The sequence below is a fragment of the Equus asinus genome, chromosome 2 (genome assembly GCF_041296235.1).
Source record: "Equus asinus isolate D_3611 breed Donkey chromosome 2, EquAss-T2T_v2, whole genome shotgun sequence".
In the NCBI taxonomy this organism is placed as follows: domain Eukaryota; kingdom Metazoa; phylum Chordata; class Mammalia; order Perissodactyla; family Equidae; genus Equus; species Equus asinus.
In genome coordinates, this window is record NC_091791.1 from 14,939,700 (window position 1) to 14,961,455 (window position 21,756).

A 21,756-nucleotide genomic window follows, 5' to 3' on the forward strand; every position below is an offset into this window, starting at 1 on the left:
ATTCTGATTGTCCCTGCTTAGATCCCACGAGCATCCTCTCTAGAACAATCATTATTATCCAAGGAATTGGGTACTATAAATTGGCCAGACATGAGTCATGTGCCTATCCTTGAGGCTGGGGGAAGGGCTGGAATTGAGAACCCCAGGAGAACAACCTAGAATAAGAAGTTCCCAAAAGAAAAGAATGCCAGACAAAAAAAAAATCCAAACAACATAATAGGCCTACCATGTCTGCCAGGCTGGTACCCACAAGCTTTGTAGGGGAAGCCACTTCTGCTCTCGTGGCCAGAGCTGATCGGACCAGAGATCAGACCCAGAACAGCCTACAACACATATCAGATGTACACAAGGGAAGTTGATCAGCTCCAAGGTGACTCAGCACAAACATCCAGTGGGGCCCTCTACTCAGTGGCCACAAGCTAACCAATCAAACCTTCTTATTTGGAAAGAGAAATGCCAGGTCAGCCCAAAAGGAGGGCCATTTGCACTCATTGATACTGCCAACAACACTTAGCAATGTGTCCAGGTTTCCATGTAGCTCACTCTACATCCTGGGGTATGAACAGGAATTCACACAGTCAACCTCCTGGGCTGAAGGAACGCCAGGCCTGTCTTTTCCTCCTAGGGAATTTGCCTGTCTTGATCAGTGTAATATGATGCCCTGGACATTTCTTCTCTGCCTTTTAAAAGGAAAATGTTTTTGTCATTTGAATTTCACACAGCAAGAACTCTTCTGGCAGGGAATAATATGGTCACCATAAAGATTCTCTCACTGGAAGGGAATTTAAACACTTTGGTAGGTGGCCAGGGCAGACTTAACCACAAGACTTCCTGGGGGAGGAAGCTGGAGTGGAAGCTAAGTGCACTAGAGATAGTAACCTACCGGTAGTTGAGCAGGAGTCCTGGGTTCAAGTCCCTGTTGGGGGACCACGGGCAAGTCACCTCTCCTCTCTTTCTTCTGGAAAATGAAGTGTTTCAAAATCACACATTCATTCTACAAAGCTGTGGGGCTGAATAATGAATAAGGTGCAAAGTGGGAGATGAGGCCTCAAGGGTAACAGGGGCCAGGTCATTTGGAATCTTGGATTTCACTCCTGGTTTTTGCCTTTACCCTGAGTGAGAGAGGGAACTGTATCAGTTACTTATGGCTGCTATAACAAATTACCACTAACTTAGTGGCTTAAAACAACACAAACGTATTATCTTACAGTTCCGGAGGTCAAAAGCCTAACCTTATTGCACTGCAATCAGGGTGTTGGCAGGGCTGCATTTCTTTTTGGAGGCTCTAGGGGTGAAGCCATTTCTTTGCCTTTTCCAGCTACTAGAGGTTGCCTACATACCTTGCTTCTAGCCCCTGTCCATCTTCAAAGCCAGTAATGATGGGTTGAGTCCTTCTTACATCATATGACTCTGATCTTCCCTTCTGCATCTCTCTTCCACTTTTAAGAACTCTATGATTACATTGGGCACAACTGGATAATCCAGAATAATCTCCCTATCTTAAAGTCAGCTGATTAGCCACCTTAATTCCATCGGCAAAATTAATTTCCCTTTGCCGTGTAACATAACATACTCACAGGTTCTGGGGATTGGGAGGTGGACATCTTTGGGGGGCCATTATTCTGCCCACCATAGGAACCATTGGTGGTTTTGAGCAGAAGAGTGACACAATCAAATTTGCGCTTTGACATAGTGACTTTGGCTTCTGTGTTTGAACAGATAGTGGGGTGACAGGACAGAAGTAGAAAGGCCAGTTAGGAGACCACTCCACTAATTCAGGCCAAAGATGATGCTTGAACCAGGATGGTACATGTGGTAAGACATAGTCAAATTCCAAACGTATTTTGAATGTAGAGCCAACAGGAGCTGTTGACAGAGTCCACATAGATATGAGAGAAAGAAAGGAGTCAAGGACACCCCACAAAGCTTTTGGCCTGAGCAACCAGAAGAACAGAGGCACCATTAACTAAGATGGGGAGGACTGCCGGAGGAACCAGCATAGGGCTCATACCAGTTCAGTTTTGCTCACAGTAAGTCATTTCACACCCATGTGGAGATGTCCATGAGGCTGTTGGGTATATGAGTTTTCTAGAGGAGTTCAAGGAAGAGGTCCAGACTGCATCGACACATTTAGAAGCATAAGCATATGGATAGTATCTAAAGCCAGGAGGCTGATTAGGTCACCTAAGGAGTGAATGTAAATAAAGAAGAGAAGTGAGTGTGCCGTGTGGCCCCAACAGCTACACTGCTCTCCAAACAGTACTTCTGGATCCACTAGCAGATCTCAAGGACTTACCATCTCCAAGCCTCTTGCTGCTGCCACCTGTTACTCTCCCCCACAGGTACCTTCCCCTGCTTTGCCAGGGGAGCACAGCCAGCAGCAGTGCCTCTTGTCCCAGTCTAACGGGGCATTCTGGGGTCAGCGCTCCTCTTCCCTAGCATCTTCATTCAAACAAGTGGTCTCACAGCTTCAGGAGAAGAATAGGGCTGCTCCTTCTCATCAAAAGTGGAGAGTATGTCATGTAAATATATTCATTCACTTAGTAAATATCAGTTGAGCACTTACTCTGTGCTAAGACCTGTGCTGAGGACTGGGAAAGACTGTGCGTTACAAGACACCTATTGTACAAGTGATGACAAAAGAGCGAGACAAATACTATATCAGGATTGCATGTGGCTGCTAGTAACAGAGACCTGAGAAATAGTAGCCTGACAACTTAAAGGTCATTTTTCTGTAATGCAAAAGAAGTCCAGAGGTGGGGATTGCAAAGTTGTGTCATTGCAGCTTCAATGTCATCAGTGTCTCAAGCTTCTTCTGTCTTTCTGCTTAACCATCTTTAGTGTGTCGCATCTATCCTCATTATAAGATGGCCACTGCTGCTCTAGTTATCACCTTTGGATATTGAAGAGGGAACTGGCAGGATGGGGAAAGAACAGGATGTTATATGAGCATACATCAGGGGGCCAAGTCTAGGCTAGGTTCGGGGGAAGTCTCCTAGAAAGGAATATTTAGACTTGAAGGGTAGTGATTGCCTGCAAAGGGAAGAGGGAGAGAGTTTCAGGTGGAAGAAGTAGTACGTGAAAAGGCCTAGAGATAAGAGAAAGAGCAGGGCACAAGGAGGAATCACAAGTTCAGGAAGGCTAAGCACAGCCACGAACAGGGAGAATGCTAAGAGGTGGAGTGGAAGAGGTAGGCAAGGGCTAGATGGTGACAGGCCTGAGAGATCATGCTCAGGAATCGGCATGTCATCCACAAGCCTATGGGGAGCTGATGAAAGATTTTAATCAGAGAGTACCTTAACTTGGTTTGGCTGCAGAATGGTGGATAAAGTAAGGAGAGGAAAGTTGGAGGCAGACCAATCAGGAGGCAGTGGCAGGAATTTAGGCAAAAGATAACAATGGCCCAGACTGGTGTAGCATCAGGGGATAGAGAAAAGGGGAACAGTCTGGAGGACAATTTAGGATGTCAATGAACAATACCAATTAAGGCCTCATCTATCTAATAAGAATCTGACTGTAGGTGTCCTCCCCCTTCTCTGGGTCAGTGCCCATGGAGGTGAGAGGCATACAGCTTGCTCCTCCTGCACTGCCTGTATTTGTTAATGGAACTCCCATCTTCCTGCTCACTCAATTGCAAAAGTTTAGTTGGCTTTGAGTTCTTTTTCTCCATCCACTTAATTTTCAACCAAATTCCACTGATTCTTCCTCTAAAATGTCTCTTAAATCCAACCTACTGCCACTGCCTTAGTCTAGTCTTTGATCAACTCTCACCTGGATTCTGGCAAAGCTTCCTCACAAGTCTCACCCTGCTTCAATACAGACTCCCCTTGCAGTCTGCTGCCAGTTATATCTTAAAATGATCTCCTTCATTCATCCATCCATCCATCCTATGAGCATGCTCCCTATGGGTGTGTTAGGGGCTGAGGATACAGAAGTGAGAAAGCCACGGTCTTTGCTCTCAAGGAGTTCACAGGTAGAGTCACGATTCAGAGCGAGTAACAAGGAATCTTAGAACATGGTAAGAAATATCTTTTCCAAGGTGAGTTCAAAGTGCACTGAGCAATTGGAGAAGCTCCTAACCCAGACTTTGAGGAGCACAGGAGGGAAGGGGGCAAGGACAGTTAGGGAAAGCTTCCTGGTGGAGGTGACATTCCAGTTCAGTCTTGAAAAAGCCCAAGTAGGAGTTATTCAGGCAATGGGTGGAGGGATGAGAAACCAAAGGGTGTTAAGGTCAAAAGGAAAAGCATTATTCATGTATCCACAAATATTTATGGAGTACCCACCATGTGCTAAGCACGAATGACAAGAGTAGGGGAAGTAAGACAGATCATTGTGTGTCTGCAAACGGCTCCATTTGGCTAATGAACAGGGCAAGCACTAGGGTGAGGTGAGTGAGATACTCACTTTGGACACATATTTAAGGAGGTGCCAAAAGGCCCAATCATCAAGATAAACAACATATAATGAAACATCTTAAAATGCAAAAATTCACATGAAATCTATGATAAACAAAATATCAGGATTTTGAATAAAGAGAGGATCTGACAGTGTTCTTGCCAAGAAATATTGGCTCCTGAGACAAAAGGAAAAAATGTGAATCCCTAAATACACACTTTTAAATTTTAACGGCTAATTTTTTCCTGACCATTAAAGTAGGTCAAACTGTATTGAAACTCTAAATAGTCGGTATGTTAAAGTTCACATTAAGTTTAAATATTTTGTTTGTACCCGAAACCGAGTTTATTATAATTTTACTTTCCTAGCTTTAATGGAAGCAAATTCATCAATAATATCCTCAAAATCTACTTCTAGGGTAGTGAGAGAGGAGGCTGAAGTGTAAGGAAAGGCCAGATAACAAAGGGGATGGCTTGCTGTGCTAATGAGCTTGGACTGTATCCCACAGGAACACTGCCCTAAAATGAGAGGCTTTGGGGTTAGCCAGAGATTGTTCCAATCTCTGCTCCTCCACTTATTAGCCTAGTGACCTCTGGCAGGTTATTTATCTGCATTAAGTGTCTGTTTCCTCATCCATAAAATGGAGAAGATAGTACCTACCCCAAGGGGCAATTGTGAGAATGTAAATGCTTCTGAAGTGCTTTGCACAGTGCTTCCCATTTACTATGCTCTTGATGTATGACAGCCATCATTATTAATATGGCTATGGGGAACCACTGAAGGACTTTTAGCAATGAAGTGACATGATCAGATTTGTACTGGAAAAAGATCACTCCAGCAACAGTGTGGAGAATGAGTATAGGAGGCAAGACTGGCAGAGTGACTAGTTAGGAGACAACTGAAGAATTTATGTCATTGCAAGGCAAAAGAAGAGGGCCTGAAATAAGGCTCTGGTGATGGGGACAGAGAAGTGGGGACACATTTGAGATATACTAAGGAGACAGAATTAGAACGTGGGGGAGTATGGAGGGCAAGTAGAGTTTGGCCAGGTGGGCAAATGGTAGGGAACACACAGGAAGAGCCAGCTTGGGAAGGATGGTTATAGGGTGAAGCAATTAGAATTAGGCTTGACTGAATATAACTGAAAACCCAGGGCTGCTATGGTAGCTCCAAGAAGTCATCAGGGATCCAGGTGTCTATCTGTCTGCTCTGCCATCTTTACCATATGACTTTCATCATCAGTTATGGTCCAAAATAGCTACTGGAGCTCCAGAAATCCTGACTGCATTCCAGACAGATAGAAGAGGAACAAGAGGGAAGAGCAAAATAGTGTAGCTTCCAGCTGAGTCAATTCCTTCTAAGACACTTCCAGAAGGTCCTACACAACACTTCTTACATATCAGAAACCAGTCATGTGGACACATCTAGATGTAAGGGCGATTGGGGAATGAGTCTTTTATCTAGGTGCATTGCCATTCTTGATAAAATGGGAGTTCTGTTACTAAGAAAGAAAAGGAGAAGAGGCAACCAGCATGTCCGCCAGAAGGGAGACATTCAGTTTTGGTCAAGTTGAGTTGGAGATGTGTCAAGAATAGGCAGGAGAGAGTTGTGGTGGGAGAGGTGTGAGCTGAAGCCTTTGGAATGGATGTCATCACCTAGGTAAAGGATGCAGAGTGAAAAAAAGGCTGCCAAGGAGAGAATCATGGAATCATTCAAAATTTTATGGGCTAATGGAGGAACAGTAGCCATAAAAACAAAACCAAACCAAACAAAAACAGAGAAAGAGAAGCACGAGAAGAAATTGTTTCAGTAATGTTTAATCACTTAGGGGTAAAAAATAATGTAGAGATGTTTAGAGATCAATCAGTAAGACTCCTCTTCTGTACCTGAGTTCTGAACCAAATGAGTGAGTCTGGGTATCAAGTTGATGCTGGCTCGGGTGATGGAGAAAAATGTCTGGGTTGTCTTGAGGTTCCAAATGAGAACGAAGACCATGAATTTATATCTGCAGAGGGGAAGAGGTAGATAGCTGGACTGATCCAGGGTTGAGGTTTTGCAGGTGGAGACGATGGAAGAAAAAGGGCTAATGCCACACTCTTGCTTAAAAACTTTTGGAGACTTTACAAAGTCTGCAAAACAGAAGCCAAACTTGCCCTGACATTCAAACCCTCCATAATTTGGCTCAAGCCTACTAGACTGTCTTACGTCCATCTCTCTTCCTTCCTCTCTACACTGACACTATTCATACTACCCTCCAGCCATCCTGGTCTCAAATTCCCTAAACTCTGTTGGATTTACAACTTCTGAGCTTTGGCCTCCTCCTGGTTAGGATGCCCTTCTAATCATCAAAGGCCAATGCAAATTCCACTTGCCTCAAGAAGCTTCCGACCTTCTGCAGCCAAAATTAATCCTTTGTCCCCTACTGAACTAAAATTGGCCATCTATGCTCATCTTCAATCCTCTCCCCCTCCTTGGAGAAGGTGCCCTACCTACTACCAGCAGCCCAGAAGAGGCAAGCCTCTTGGGCATAAATGATAGGATTAGCAGAGTCCATATGGGGTTTCTCTCCCAGCACTTGAAATTGAAATAGCAGGTTACATTAGGCACCAGAAACAGAAGACCCTCTAGACTTGTGTGCAGAGCTGGTACCTTCCAAAGCTGGCTGCATGTTGGAGCTTTGGGGTAGGAACCAAAGGCCTTATGGAGGAAAATGGCACAATCTTGCAGAGATGTGGAAACAAGATACTGGGTGGGGGCAGGGCCAGAAGGAACTGGAGAGAAAGAAATAGCCCTCTCCTAGGTTTCTGAGTGATCCCTAGCCAAGCACCTTGCAGCTGAGTTCCTGGAGATACCCACCCTCTCCGGCCCCCCCCCCCCCCCCCCCCCCCCCGCCACCACCAGGCCGGTGTCCTTAACATGAATCCAATTGCAGTTACATTAGCATGAGGCAGTTTCTGTTTCTGGCAATCAACTGTCCCTGCTCCTAAACCAGAAGATTCTGTTCCCACAACATACTGGTATTATCTCTTAACATCAGATATGTAGGTGTGTGTCTGCTTCCACCGGGGCCTGGCACCCCTGAGGGCAGGGACTCTGTCCTATTCATTCAGTATCCCTGGAACCTGGCACATGCTGGATGATCAAAAATAGTTGCAATCATTCTAAACTTCTCTATGCTTTCCCCCATATTTTGCTATATTTGCACTATTTTATATTATTTTTAACAAACTGGTTTTCATGCTACTCACAAACTTTCCATATTCACATGCTTTGGCTTTCTCATCCTATTTGATGGTCACCAGAAAGGATTCAGAGTTTCGGAGCTGAAGTGATCCACGCCTCTTCCTAGTTGGTGAGAATGCTAGTCTTGCATGCATCTCATCTTCCAGCATTCAACTGCCTTTACTCTTGAGGTGAATACTTCACAGGAAGGCTGTTGGGGCAGCTTAATCAATGACGTTATTTAAAACTCATTAAAAGGTCAGCAGGCAGGCTAAGTACAAGTTCTTCCTTCAAAAACATACTCCAAATTACAGATTTTCAGAGCTGGGGCCAAAGGTTCTCAGACTTTTGATTTTCTATGAACTAGCATAAATAAATAAATAAATTTTTTTAAAAGGTTGCTGGGTTTATATTCTTCCAGGGAATGCCATTAAAAATAACAAGCTTCTCTTAACCTAGCATCACCTCCTGCAATGCACAGGACAGCCCCCAAAACAAAGGATTTCCTGGCTCCAAATGGCAAGAGTGCCAAAGTTAAAAAATCCTGGGTTAGGTGAATGACCTGGTGAAAAGCAAAAGCAGCAAAGCCCCCGAGCTGGTGGACATTTGCAGGCTGAAACTCAGAGTGGATTGGCCAGGTGGGTTGTGATGGGTTCAGCCAGCTGGGAGCTGGACCGGCTACCCTAGGCCTGGGTGGGGTGGAGGGACAGCGCCAACACCTGATGATATTTTGATTTTTAAATGGGATAAGGCACATAAAATGCACCGTGCCTGGCACAGAGTCAATTCTTTATCAATATTACTATTTATTATTGTAAGAGTTCAATGAGTGTTGCCATTTTTAACACAAGGGAAAAGTATTTTTCTTTTATCTTCCCAAAAGATAAAAATGCTGAACTCCTGGAGCTGAATTTGAAGTGCACCCCTCAGGGGACAAGTTTTGCTGGGGAATCAAATGACCCTGTATAACGGATTTCTAAGATTTGGGATTCCCAGAGGTAATCTGAGGAGTGAAAAAGAGGCGCGAGGACGGAAGGGGAGGGAGGAGACTTCGAGATGGAGTGAGACTGAGGACTCGCTCCCATGAAGACCACCAACTTTCCTTGTTGGAGAGGAGATGGCTGAAGAATATTTTAAGATGCAGGATGAATCAGTATACAGTTTGAGGATTTTGTACCTCAGTAATGTGAGGAACTATTCCTTTACTCCACCCCTCCTCTAGCTTCCGTGATATTTTCTACAATGGTGCAGGAGTATTACGAATAAGGTTTTTGGTGATAATCGAGGAAGGGTCCACATTTCCCATTTGGGTTGAAACAGTGTAGAACTGAGGCAGCAGCCCAGAAACAGAAGCCAGGAGCCAGAGGCGATCACAAGAACGGGTTGCCTGGGACTCCCAGAAATCCCAGCAGGGCTTTGGACTTCCACAGGATGTGGAATGTGGGGTTTGAGCCTGCTTCCTCAGCCGGCACATTTTCATAGAAAAGGAGTCATTCTGGTCTTACACACGGGCATGAGTAAGTAAGATGAGATAGGTCTGGTTCCAAAGTTCTGTGCTTGCTCCAGCTGGATCAGAATGGGGTAAAATTCTGTTTTTGTTCTAGAATCACCCAGAGTCTAGACAATTACTGGCTTGAAGATCTTCAAGGGCTAGAGAGGAACGTTGCCCTGTCTCCTTAGGACCAGCCAAATTGGCCTGACTTTTAGGTATGGAATATTTGACCCTTCTAGGATTAGAGATGGAACTGTTGTAGTTTCCATATGGTTGGAGCCACATACTATTTACGATGTAACAACCAAGTAGACAGAGAGCATGAGGAATAACATTGGTGCTGGGCAACCTGGTTTCATTAACTCCGGCTTTGGTCATGTGCAAAGCTCCCTAAAGTCTCTCCTGACCCCCCTCCCCATCTTCCCCTCCCCGTGTACCAGGGAACCGATAAGCCTCCTCCCACCTCTAGCAATCTCAGTGTCATGAGACAAAGGAGTGACCAAGGGCTTCGAGTTTAGTGTTAGACAAACCAGGCTCTATTGTGCGACCCCAGGCAACTTACTGTGCCTCTCTCTGGCAGTGTTCGCATCTGTAGAATGGGTAGGGGCTAACAATAACTGCCTCATAGACGGACTAAATGTGGTAACAGGGGGGCTTAATCCGCTGCAAGAGCTTGACAGTGAGCCACTAATCAGCTTCCAAGCATCTGGCGAATTCATCTCCCTCAGCATTCCTCCGCTTGGCTCTTTTACTTCCTTCTCATTTAAATCTCGAATTTCCACCTGGGTAGTAAAGTCAGTCCGCATCTTATGCCTTTTTTTTTCTCTGTCCCCTCCTTCCTAGGGCCCACCTCCGCGGACGCAGAGCGTCTGCTGGCCGGATTGAGGGTCGGCGACAGCAGTCTCTGAGGCAGTCAGTTCTCTCTCTTCCTCGGTTTGGGAAATCCGCGAACGGCCAGCTCAGATTCTCCGAGGAGCTGCCTGGCAGGGAAAGCCGCTGCCAGCCCATCTCTCAGGGGCGCGAGTGGAAGAACCACACTGTAGCAGAGGTAACACACAGGGACCGCGGCCAATGAGGGAGGATGGGCGCACTAGAGGATAACGGGATGACAGGGATGAAGCACGCGCCACGCCATGTCCGCCCGGCCACCTTATTGTCCAACCAGTGTCTTCAGTTACCCTCCCAGGTCCCGACAGCGGCTCCAGAAGCGACAGCCACGTGGATCGCGAGGAAATGGAATTTCGGCGTGGGGGGCGGGGCTGGAAGGGCTCCCGAGAGGTGAGGAAGGACCCGCGTGCGCGCGCCCGGACGCCGGCTGCCAGGCGACGCCGACGGGAACGAGTACGTTCCTGACGTCACGAGCTGTGCGTCCAATGAGCGGAGGCCGGAGGGAGGTGCCGTTCCACCCCCTCCCGCCCCGCCGCCGCCACAGCCGCCGCGGCGGGGAGCGTCTGAGGAGCCGCGGGCTGCTGCGGACTCGGGCGCCGTGCCGCGCCGCGCCGCGCCGGCCGGAGCCGCCGGAAGAGGCCCAGGGAGCAGCTCGCCCCGACCCCGCCGCCCAATGTTCTCAAGATGGAGGCAGCGGGGGCGGCGGCGTGAGGAAAGCGGCGCTGTGGGCGCGGACGCAGGGGCCCCGGCGGCCCGGGCGGAGGCGGTGGCGGGATGGGGCTGCTCCTCATGATCCTGGCGTCGGCCGTGCTGGGCTCCTTCCTCACCCTCCTCACCCAGTTCCTGCTGCTTTACCGCAAACAGCCCGAGCCGCCGCCGGACGAGAGCGCCCGCGCGGGCGACGGCTTCCGCTACCTCAAGCCGGTGCCGGGCCTGGCCCTGCGGGAGTACCTTTATGGCGGCGGCGGGGCTGAGGAGCCCTCGGGCGGGCCCCCCGAGGGCGGCGCGACCCCGGCCGCGGCCCCCGAGACCCCCGCCCCGCCGACGCGGGAGACCTGCTACTTCCTCAACGCCACCATCCTGTTCCTGTTCCGGGAGCTGCGGGACACCGCGCTGGCCCGCCGCTGGGTCACCAAGAAGATCAAGGTGGAGTTCGAGGAGCTGCTGCAGACCAAGACGGCCGGGCGCCTGCTGGAGGGGCTGAGCTTGCGGGACGTGTTCCTGGGCGAGGCCGTGCCCTTCATCAAGACCATCCGGCTCCTCCGGCCCGTGGTGCCCTCGGCCCCCGGAGAGCCCGACGGCGCCGAGGGGGAGGCGCTGCCCGCCACCTCCCCCGAGGAGCTGGCCTTCGAGGCGGAGGTGGAGTACAACGGGGGCTTCCACCTGGCCATCGACGTGGACTTGGTCTTCGGCAAGTCCGCCTACCTCTTCGTCAAGCTGTCCCGCGTGGTGGGGCGGCTGCGCTTCGTCCTCACCCGCGTGCCCTTCACCCACTGGTTCTTCTCCTTCGTGGAGGACCCGCTGATCGACTTCGAGGTGCGCTCCCAGTTTGAGGGGCGGCCCATGCCCCAGCTCACCTCCATCATCGTCAACCAGCTCAAGAAAGTCATCAAGCGCAAGCACACCCTCCCGAGTTACAAGATCAGGTGAGAGGGAGGCGGGGGCCGGGCTGCTGCCCGCGCAGAGCGGGCAGGGCGCAGGCGTGTCCCCAGCCCCTGCTCGCCCGGGGGTCTTCCCAGCCCTGGACAGGGCCCCAGGTAAAGGCGAGTCCGTGGTGCACACGTTCTTTGCTTCCAAAAGTCGTGAATAGGATCTAGAAACCCTTTCGTGTGTTTCGCACCCAGGGTGCTGGCCGCGCGCGTGGACGCGGCTCGCCGCACATGGAGGCGAAGTGCACCCTGATCCCAGGAGCCGGCTCCGGGACGGTTGAGAAACTACTCCGATATGTGGTCGCTGCATTGAGGGCAGCTCTGCAGCGTCCCCTTGGCCGCGTTGAGAAATTGTTCCTGGTTACAAAGTGCAGACGCGAAGAATGTGCTGGTAGCCCAGGGCTGTTAGGTTTTGCAACTTCAGGCCACTTTGGCTGTGATGCTTTGGCAACTTTCAGGGACTGTGAAGGATGACTTTGCACAGCAGACTGGAAGAGAGTGGGGCGCCTGCACACGTAGTTCCCTGGGCCTCGTGTGGTAACGTCATCTGCCCTTTGGGGTAGGGTCTGTAGCACAGACCGGGCTGTGCTCCTCCTGGGTCAGCTCTGTGGGTTTAGGGTCCCCGCGCAGTACCAGAAGTCTCCCTGCGGGTAGTATTTTAATGATGGGTAGCGATTTTAACTTTTTAAAGACCTCCTGTGGCTTAGTTTTATGTAGTGGACTGTTTGTGATTAATGTACGAGGTTCGTAATATCGTGGAAGAAGTGGAAGGGGAAAGGAAGTTTTGTAGGGCTAGAGGCTTCATCCACTTTGGTGTGGGGAGGCTTGTTGTTGGAGTGGAGAGGGTCATCCATGGCTATTCCTTCGAAAACAGCTGAATTTTTAATTTCACTTTCTATCCTTTAATTTCGAGTTCTTCCAAATGTTTGGTCCTTTTGGATTTTGTCCTTTATTTTAAAATTATGTTAGTCTGGTATTTGCCTTATCTAGTGCCCTTTAGTAGAAGTTGCATATTTCTAGCTCAGTAGTTTTCTACCACCGTCTCAAGCATGAGTGGCCCAGATAATCCAGAAGTGTTTTTATGTTTGGATTTGGGATCGATTATTGACCTTGTATGTGGCAGATTTACCTTACTAATTATATTTTGTTTAGGCTAATAGCACAGAGTAACAGCTTAAAACTGTGGAGTAGCAGGAGAAATTTACTTTGTAATGGAAATGTTTCCTTAGATTTGCAGAGGATGGTGAACTGCTGGTTCACTGTGTTTGATTTCCTGTTCTGCGAGGTAGAACATATTTTATGAAACCTACTATTTAAGCTCTGGAATATGTGACTAAATTATAAATGCGTTCTAGTGTTTAAACACGGAGAGGTTTATTTATAGCAGTGTGTTGCTAAGAAAGTCATGAGAAAAAGTTGTTGCAGATTTTGATACTCTCTCGCAACTTAAATTCTGATGTTTTTGAGTAACTTTCAGATATAAAATTTGACTAAGTTATTATAATTGGGCATTATTTGCCGAATAGCCAGTGGCAGTGAGGTTGCATATCATTCTGAGGGTTTTTTTTTTTTTGACGTAGACTTGGAATTCAGTTAAATCTGAAGGAAATTATGCATAGGAGTTATGGAGCCCTTAATAGGTTTACTGCTTTGAAGGAGCTTTATCATCTTTATCATTGAATAACATCACCATTTAAAATGTAGCAAAATTGCTTTCATTTACTGTGTTCAAAGAGATTTTTAAAGAACATAGCATGTTTTTGATTATGTATGGTATTTCACCTTTTAAACCTTAAACATTAAATGTTCACCTCCAGAAATGTACACATTTGTGCTCTTTATGTTAGAAGGCATTTCGAGGATCTATCAGTAAATGCTGTGCAGGCCATGACACTCAGTCTGCCAATATTTATTGTACATCTGCTATGTGCTTACTGTTGTTCTAGCTGCTGGGGCTTCAGTACTCAATAGCTTCAGCCTTTGTGGAGCTTAGAGTTTAGTTAAGAATTGAATAAGTTGTACTTAAGATTTAATCTAGAATGTGATTGATGGGGTTGAAGTAACTAGGAAGCTGATTTTAGTTTAGTAAAAGAAAATAATAGAAGTATGAGGATGAAAAGGCTGCTTCAGGAAGTGTTGAGTTCTCTTACGTGTGTAGCTCTTCTGCCCGAAGTGTTTAAACTACTGAAGTGGAGCGGATTCAAGTTTCAGCTGAGAGAATGAACTAAAATACATTTAAGGTGTATCACAGTTCTCATAATGAGAATTAAAGTAGCTAGTGTTTACTTTTTTTGTAGATGAGGGACTAGTGCTCAGAGTAGTGAAATAACTTGCTTAAAGTCACACAGCTGTCAAGTGGTGAAATCCAGCTCTGATAAAGCCAGGCTGCCTTTTTTCTTTAGACAATCCCACGTTGTCCTTAAGGGATTTTTTTTTTTAAGTATGCCATCAGTATAATCACTATAATACATATGTATAGGGGTATCTTTCCAAATTAACTGAGGACTCTGAGAAGAGTATGACTGTATGACTTTTTTTCCCTTAAATTGAAAATTTTGAGAGAAGATCCTTTTAAGGTTAGATCATAAGGTTAAATCTTTGGTGGGGCTGGCCCCGTGGCCAAGTGGTTAGGTTCGCGCGCTCCGCTGCAGGCAGCCCAGTGTTTCGTTGGTTCGAATCCTGGGCGCGGACATGGCACTGCTCTTCAGACCACGCTGAGGCAGCGTCCCACATGCCACAACTAGAAGAACCCACAACGAAGAATATACAACTATGTACCGGGGGGCTTTGGGGAGAAAAAGGAAATAATAAAATCTTTAAAAAAAAAAAAAAAAAAAAGGTTAAATCTTTGGGTACTGCCCCACATAGCATTTCTTTTTTAATCCAGCAGATTTTGTTTCCAAATAGGAGGTCTTGCTAGTGTATCCTTTTTAGCCGTCTAATCTACTTAGTAGAGCTAAAGCAGTAAAGATAGTTGTAGGTTGAGTTGGCACTTTTAATTATTATATAACAGAAATATTTTGCCAGTTAACGTTGTTGTCACTTCTTTCTCCCTTATTTGTTTTTCCATTTTCATGTTGCTAAAGGGAAGGTGGCCCATTAGGGCTTCCACTTCCTGATGTCTCATCCAGAGATGCAAAGGGGCTCAAATGGTTGCTTTCTAAGGACCCAGCTGATTGACACTTCATTTTGCCCAACTAAATTAAAATGAGTTATAATATGTATACATTTTCTACACATTATAATTCTAATTTTACTAATAAAATTCTAAATTCAGCCACCTCACATTGTTTTCTTTCCTTGAAATGTATACTTTAAAATAGTAAATTAAAGCAGTAGTATTTTTAAAAAATTAACCCAAAAATTAGTCTTCAAGAGAGAAAGATTACCACTAATGTTCTTGACCAGATAGAGAATCCATCTTCAGCATGAAATCTGAATAATAGTCCTGGGGAGTTTAGGGTTTGGCAGTCAGTTATTTGCGATTCTTACTGATGCTTCTGTTCCTAAAGTTCTGTTGCTATGTAGCCAGCACTGGTTGTATACCGAAAGGCCAAATTCATTTTGCAGGTGCTTTTTATTTGGCCTGCCCTGTGTTTTTTGATTTGTTTTGTTTTTCAATTGCCAACATTTAAAAATGGAAGATTCTGCATTATTTGGATTTCTGGCTCCCTTTCGGAAAAATTGGAAGATCTTGTAGCACCAAGCCTGCTTTCCTCATAGCAGTAATAGACTGGAGAGAGAGTCCAGTAGCAGCTGCAATAAGCTCTTACTCCTAGTTTATAGTCCCTATCTACTTGCTGCACTTACTAATGGTACTTGTCTAGCATTATGTGAATTTGAGACCATTACTAAAGAGGGAGAGTTAATAGCTGGATAGTAGAGGGTGAGAATTTTTACCCCTCTTAAAACATTATATCTTTGAAGAGATTTTCACTGAGTAATTTTATTTGTAAAAGCCATTATCAATATAATGTTGAATTTTAAAAAATCTTTCTACCAGAAATTTAAAAAAAAATCCCGTGAAACACTTTCCAGTTCTCTACAGTATAGTGATAGTAAGTAGATGGTGGCTGCTTTTTGCTTGAGTTTGGTGGAGTTTTGCTTTAGTGTGAGGTGGATCTTTAACTACATAAGCATTTTCTTCTCTAATCTACAAATAAGGGGATATCTACTTAATAATACTATTTGAATTTAATGAATGAGTATGGAACAAATATTTGGGGAAAACTTCACCTTTCAGGTTCATGGAATGTCCTTTCTCTCTCTCTTTTTTTGGTGAGGAAGATTGGCCCTGAGCTGACTTCTGTTGCCAGTCTTCCTCTTTTTGCTTGAGGAAGATTGTTGCTGAGCTAACATCTATGCCAGTCTTCCTCTGTCTTGTATGTGGGATGCTGCCATAGCATGGCTTGATGAGCCATGTGTAGGTCCATGCCAGGGATCTGAACCCACGAACCCCAGGCCACACAAGCAGAGCAGGCAAACTTAACCACTGTGCCACCAGGCCAGCCCGTGGAATATCTTTTGAGCATGACTATTTTTGTCATAACTGATTTGTTCTTTTACTCCTGAAAAACATTCTGATACATATTTGTGGAAATTTTTCAAATATTCTTAGTGACTGAAGATCAAAGAGGACCACTGTCCCCACTAAGTGCCAGGCCAGGGCTGTATTTAGTTAGATAGGGGCTTTTAGCATCTTTGTATTTATCTATATCTACTCTAAATATACCATTTACTTCAGAGAACTAAATTAGGCTTGGTCTGGAAAGCCTCATACTCTATAATGTGGTTTGTAATTAAATTATTTCTTCCTTGGTCTTCTGAGATGAAGAAAAACATTTATTGTTAATATTAATTAAAGCTTTTTTATGTTATTGATGTTTGAGGTAAAGATGATTTTGAGTAATTCATGTCTTAAAAACTTTCAAAGTAAATTCGCTGAAAGCTGATAAAATCATTTGTAAGATTAAGTGTAATGTACCATATTTATTCACTTACCCTTTCATATTTTCTTTCTATATATGGACAACTTTTAAAAGGTGTCTTAGACTGGAAAATACTTTAAAATAGCTACTAAAATTCCATAGTGACTGTAGGTGTCATAGTTTTACTTACTAATGTTAGTAGGAAATATAACTAACCTTTGATACTTTGGGAGAGTAGAGACAACATTAGAGGATCACTAGCTGTTCTGGAGTAATGATGTAATGTACTAGCTAATTTTTTTATCTATTGTGCTTTCTCTTGTACTGCTGCTCAGATGAATATCTCTGTGTAAATGGACTTGAAAGACCATTGTGTTAGAGATAAATAATTAAATCGTTTTTAAAATAGTCATTTATTTTCAGAAACTACTTCCTGAAGACTGCTATAGCTAGTGTGGTGGTGGGTATGGTGAAGGTGTTAAAATGGTTGTAAGACAGTTCATGCTCTCAAGCTGGTTAGTCTTTCTGGGGGAAACAAAGAACCATTAAAGCGCATTATAATGGCATTTGGATTCAGTTTTGTGAGAAACAGGAAGAGGAGAGATCAGTTTCTCTGCTAAGGCTCACACCTGATTACTTTGTCTTGAATAATATTTTGTCTTGAATAATATTTTGTGATCTATCTTAGGTTCCTTGGTACACCTAAGGATACTACAGTTTAGTGCTGGTTTTACTTCTCGCAAGTTGGGTTTTAAGCTGCTTTGAATTATTGTGATTTAAGCATTTGAAATACTTTAGATGGAAAAGAATGTGTTGATAAATTAAATCTTTGTTCTAGAAATTTGATTTACACATTGAAGGGAGAAGAGTAATTATGAGGAGACTGTTAGATTCTAATCAGTAATGTACAGGTCTGTTGTCTGTCCAGGAAAGCCCCCATTTGTTTCCGGAAATAGCCAAAGCAGATCATTATAAAGTAGATTGTATTGGAAGAGCATGCTTGATCAAACACTTATATTGACTTACAAATATTACTAATCTATAATCTGAGGCGGAGGCAAGAATAATAAAATCAGTTTGCTAAATATGCCAGGCACCATGTGGGTAGTTCCATATACTTGGTAGCTCACTTAATAGTTAAAATTAATAGTTAAATCTACTGCGTAGGAGAGATCGGTATCTCATTTTTACAGGTGTGGAAACTTAAGAGTTAGAAGAGGTTAGTGACTTTCTCAAAGTCCTAAAAAAGTCATGAACTCCCAAAGCCCATAATGCATTATTTCTGTAGAGATAAGTCAACTTTTACTCTAAACCAGGGGTTTACAAATGAGCTGGTGTTAGGCCCATGAGTTAAGAATGGTTTTTACATTTTTAAACTTTACGTCTAAAGTTGTTCCCCAAAAAAGAAGACTATACTACAGACCATATGTACCCAGAGATTCTAAAATATTTACTATTTGGTACTTTATGAAAAAGATTTACTAACCCCTGCTCTAAACGCTTAAACAAAAAACCTTTAAAAAAAAAATGCTTAAATTGCCTACAAAAAAGGAGCATATATGCATATACATTGAAAGGTACTTTTAAACCTCTTTTTGAGGGTCCTTTCTTTTTTAGAAAGCTAATGAAAACTGTGGATACTTTCTGTAGAAAAGTGCATAAAGAAATTTTCATTTAATTTCATGAAATTTATAGTCCCCTTGAAACCTGTCTATGGTCCTTCGACTCCAGGTTAAATAGTAAACACAGATGGATACAACTTTGTTGTGTAAATATAACTAAAACTAACATGCCAAAATAAATATTAAGCACTTCATAATTTTCCTGGCCTTCTTTGATTATATACAGGATTCGTATGGCTCATGCATTTCTAAAAAACCTCTTTATCCAAGAAAGTGTAATCTGTCTCTGTTTTTTTTCCTCTTAAGGTAAGATTCCCTATAGCAGGCTGAGACGTTCTGAGTCAGTTGTTCATTAAGAATATCTGACATTTCAAGTTAGAGTTTCTGCCACTAAATGCCTTGTTTAGAAGTTAAATACTGACCCAACATTTCTTCTCACATTCTTCATTTTCTCAGAACAATGTCAGCAGGAAACAAGTGCTATTAAATCCCTTTGTTCCTTCCTAGTCATAGGATCTACCTGACACTTTTGGCCTGGCTGTCAGCACATCACACTTCATTGAAAAGTCATAAAGTAACCACCTGGTCATTAGCAGAAGTTTTGCAGAGTGGTTTCAAAATCTTTCTTGCCTAATTGCTAAGACTGGTGTAAAACCACATACTTACCAAATTTGTACTAGGAAAAAATGGGGTGTAAGTGTTATTTACCTTGAGATGAGTGGAACTGCAGGTGCTAAGTAGAGACTGCCAGCACTGTGGAATTACTTCATTCTTTTGGGTTGAGGCTATAGAGAAGTACTTAAGTTGTCTATTCCAGTAAATAGAGCTTTGGAGTAATGTATACTGACGAGCATGATACCCAGCAAGAGATCTTGGACAAAAGGCTGTATCCTCACCTAGTCTGTTTTCATATCTATAAAATGGAACTGGAGATAATTTCTATCTGATTGGAGATAATAAATGTCACATATATGATACCTGCTGAATAAATGTATCTTTCCTTTAGTAACTAATTGAATATACACATTTATTGGTTGTCCTACATTTGTCAGACATTTTGCTAGAGAGATGTCAGGCGTTTTACTAGATAAGTGTCATACATTTGCTAGGTGACACATTAAAATATTTTCCCTTTTCGAATGAGTGATAAGATCATTGTAAAAATTTGAGCAGTTAGAAAATATGAAATATCAAAGTGAAAAATCTCCTGTAATATCTATTCTTAAAGAAAACTATTAAATTTGGGGACTTTTATTCCATATTTTTCTCAATGTATTCTAATTTGTTATTAATTTATAAAAACAGAATCATAGTTGGTACCCTACTGTAGCGTCTTGCTTTTTTTTTTTTTACTTGCTGTATCTTGGGTTTTCTAAGTATACCTGCCTCGTGTATTTTAAGAGGAACTTAGAATTACATTGATCAAAAGTACTATAAGTTAACCAATTCCTTGTTACATCCTTCTCCCTTTCTCTTTGTGTAGATACTAGGTTTTTTCTTTTGATGTATTTACGGTTTTTTTAAGTCAGTTTTTGGCAAATGTTCAAATAGTGTTTAGGAGCATAAAGAAGTTAAAAATGTACTCCTCTTCCTTTTAATTTCGTCCCCCCGATGTACCCAGTGTTAAGTTTGAGGTGTAAACCTAACTGTGCTCAAACACATATATGCAAGCCTGAGGTGCCTCTCTGTTCCTCCCCCTTTCCTCCTCCCTTTCTTCTTAATAATAAAATGGCGGAGTATAATATAAATGTGACCCTGCAGATTGGTTTATAAGTGTAACATGGATATCCCTCCTGGCAGTATGTACGGGTCTAACTCATTCACTGCTTTACTTCACTTCTGACCATTCTAGCTCTAACCTTCTAAAACTCTTCTTCTCGCTTAGTCTGTTCTGGCCTTCTGGCTGTTCTCACACTCCAAGCATGCGACCATCATAAGGCCTTTGCTAGTCCTTCAGGAATGTTTTTCCCACAGATAACCAAAGAGCTCACCCCATCACTTTTTAGGTCCCTGCTTAAATATCACCTTTTGACTATCCTATATGAAAACGCACATTAGCCTTTAAATGCTAGAATTTTTTTTTGTACAAATTTTTTATTGATGTGTAATATATATGCGTGTGAGTGTGTGTGTGTGAACTGCCCAGATCCTAAGTATCTTCCTGATAAATTTTCACAAAGTGAACTAAGCCGTGTAACTGAAGGGCTGAAATTTTGAATTCAGTCCATCTAAAGAATACCTGTATTCTTTGAATTTCTTAAACAGAATGTGTGGAACATTTCAACCTTTTTTTTTTTTTTTAATGGTTGAAGGTTGTCATTATAAACACCTTATGCTGGTGATATGTAACCCAATTCTGATTGTAAAATCAGTATTGAAGAGGAATGCCTCTTCCCCCTACACACACACACACACACACACACACACACACACACACACGATTTCTTCTAATTGAGGTCTCCAGAAGGCTTGGTTTTTAATTGCACGTTTTTAGGAAAGGTCAATATCAATAAACTATAGATTATGCTTTCCTTGCACTGATGTAGAATAATAATAAAACTTATTGTCACTGGTCTGGTGCATAATTACTAATTTTCATGAAATCAGCAGAATGCTTTAGAACATGTATTTCCTTCTCTAATCAGCACATTGGGTATTTATGCCCATGAATTCTTCATGTATTTATAGGGAGCATGGAGCTGATATGGTGGATGGAGTACTGAGATGTCTGTATTTTGATTTGCATAACTTTGATGAAAGAGCTAGAAAATTTCCCACTCCCCAGCATAATTAGTTCTTGTTGATATATACTTAAAAATGCTGTGATTAGCCCACTAAAAATGTTTTAGTTGAGTTTATTCTTTTGTATTAAGTACCTGTTATGTGTACTTAGTTCATTGGTAAGCTATGTGCCAGTTAAACAGGTATTTCAGACCTGTGTGTGTTTAAAAATGGTGTTTCTCCTAGGATCAACTCCATATCCTACCTGTATAATTTGCAATTATGACTATTGTCCTTTGCTGTAAAATCTTAAGTAGCAATAATGGGGAGATATCATTTCTGTTTAGTAGCTGGCTATAGCAATCTATATTTTGAAAAATGACTGTGTTCTCTTCTTAGATACAGCTATTTCATGCAGGCATCAATATCTACTAAATAGTGCATCTGCTGTTTGCGTTGTATGCTAACTTGTCCTTCTCACACAGTAGTCTTTCGTGCATACTAGATTATACTCATGCTCATTATTAAGGACGATTGTGATTGCTGACTACACTGTCTTCTACCTTAGTCATTTGGTCAAGCAAGTAAATAATTCAAAGCTTTTAGTCCTGTGAAACTTGCTGTGGCTGAAGTAAGAGCCATCCTATTCTAACTAATTTCATTATATGATTATTTTTATAGTGCTCTGAAAATCTTACTTTGTTCTTACCATTATTAAGTATAATATTTTTTGTAATATTTAGGATAGGTGATATCTGGTCTGTTTTAATATTTGGGAAGGTTATTAGTTCTCAATATTTAACTTTGGATTTTAGTCAGGACTAGAATTGCAAACGCTT

General features: G+C 43.2%; 1 protein-coding gene and 1 long non-coding RNA gene across 6 annotated transcripts in view; one reads left to right on the forward strand and one right to left on the reverse strand.

Moving 5' to 3' along the window:
* The window catches only part of LOC123277992 (uncharacterized), an 85,967-nt gene extending 82,274 nt beyond the window's left edge, over positions 1 to 3,693 (reverse strand). The window contains exon 1 of one of the 4 annotated variants that reach the window (XR_006515215.2): positions 227 to 3,675. This is a non-coding gene — a long non-coding RNA (uncharacterized lncRNA). Of the gene's footprint in view, positions 1 to 226 lie in introns of all 4 variants that reach the window. The other 3 variants (XR_011493634.1, XR_006515210.2, XR_011493633.1) reach the window with 3 other exon arrangements.
* Positions 3,694 to 10,637: 6,944 nt separating this feature from the next.
* PDZD8 (PDZ domain containing 8) overlaps positions 10,638 to 21,756 on the forward strand; it is an 85,313-nt gene continuing 74,194 nt past the window's right edge. For both annotated transcript variants that reach the window (XM_014849258.3, XM_070482452.1), the window contains exon 1: positions 10,638 to 11,643. In XM_014849258.3, the coding sequence (XP_014704744.1) occupies positions 10,772 to 11,643 (872 nt within the window). In that variant the 5' untranslated portion in view covers positions 10,638 to 10,771. The remainder of the gene's footprint in view (positions 11,644 to 21,756) is intronic.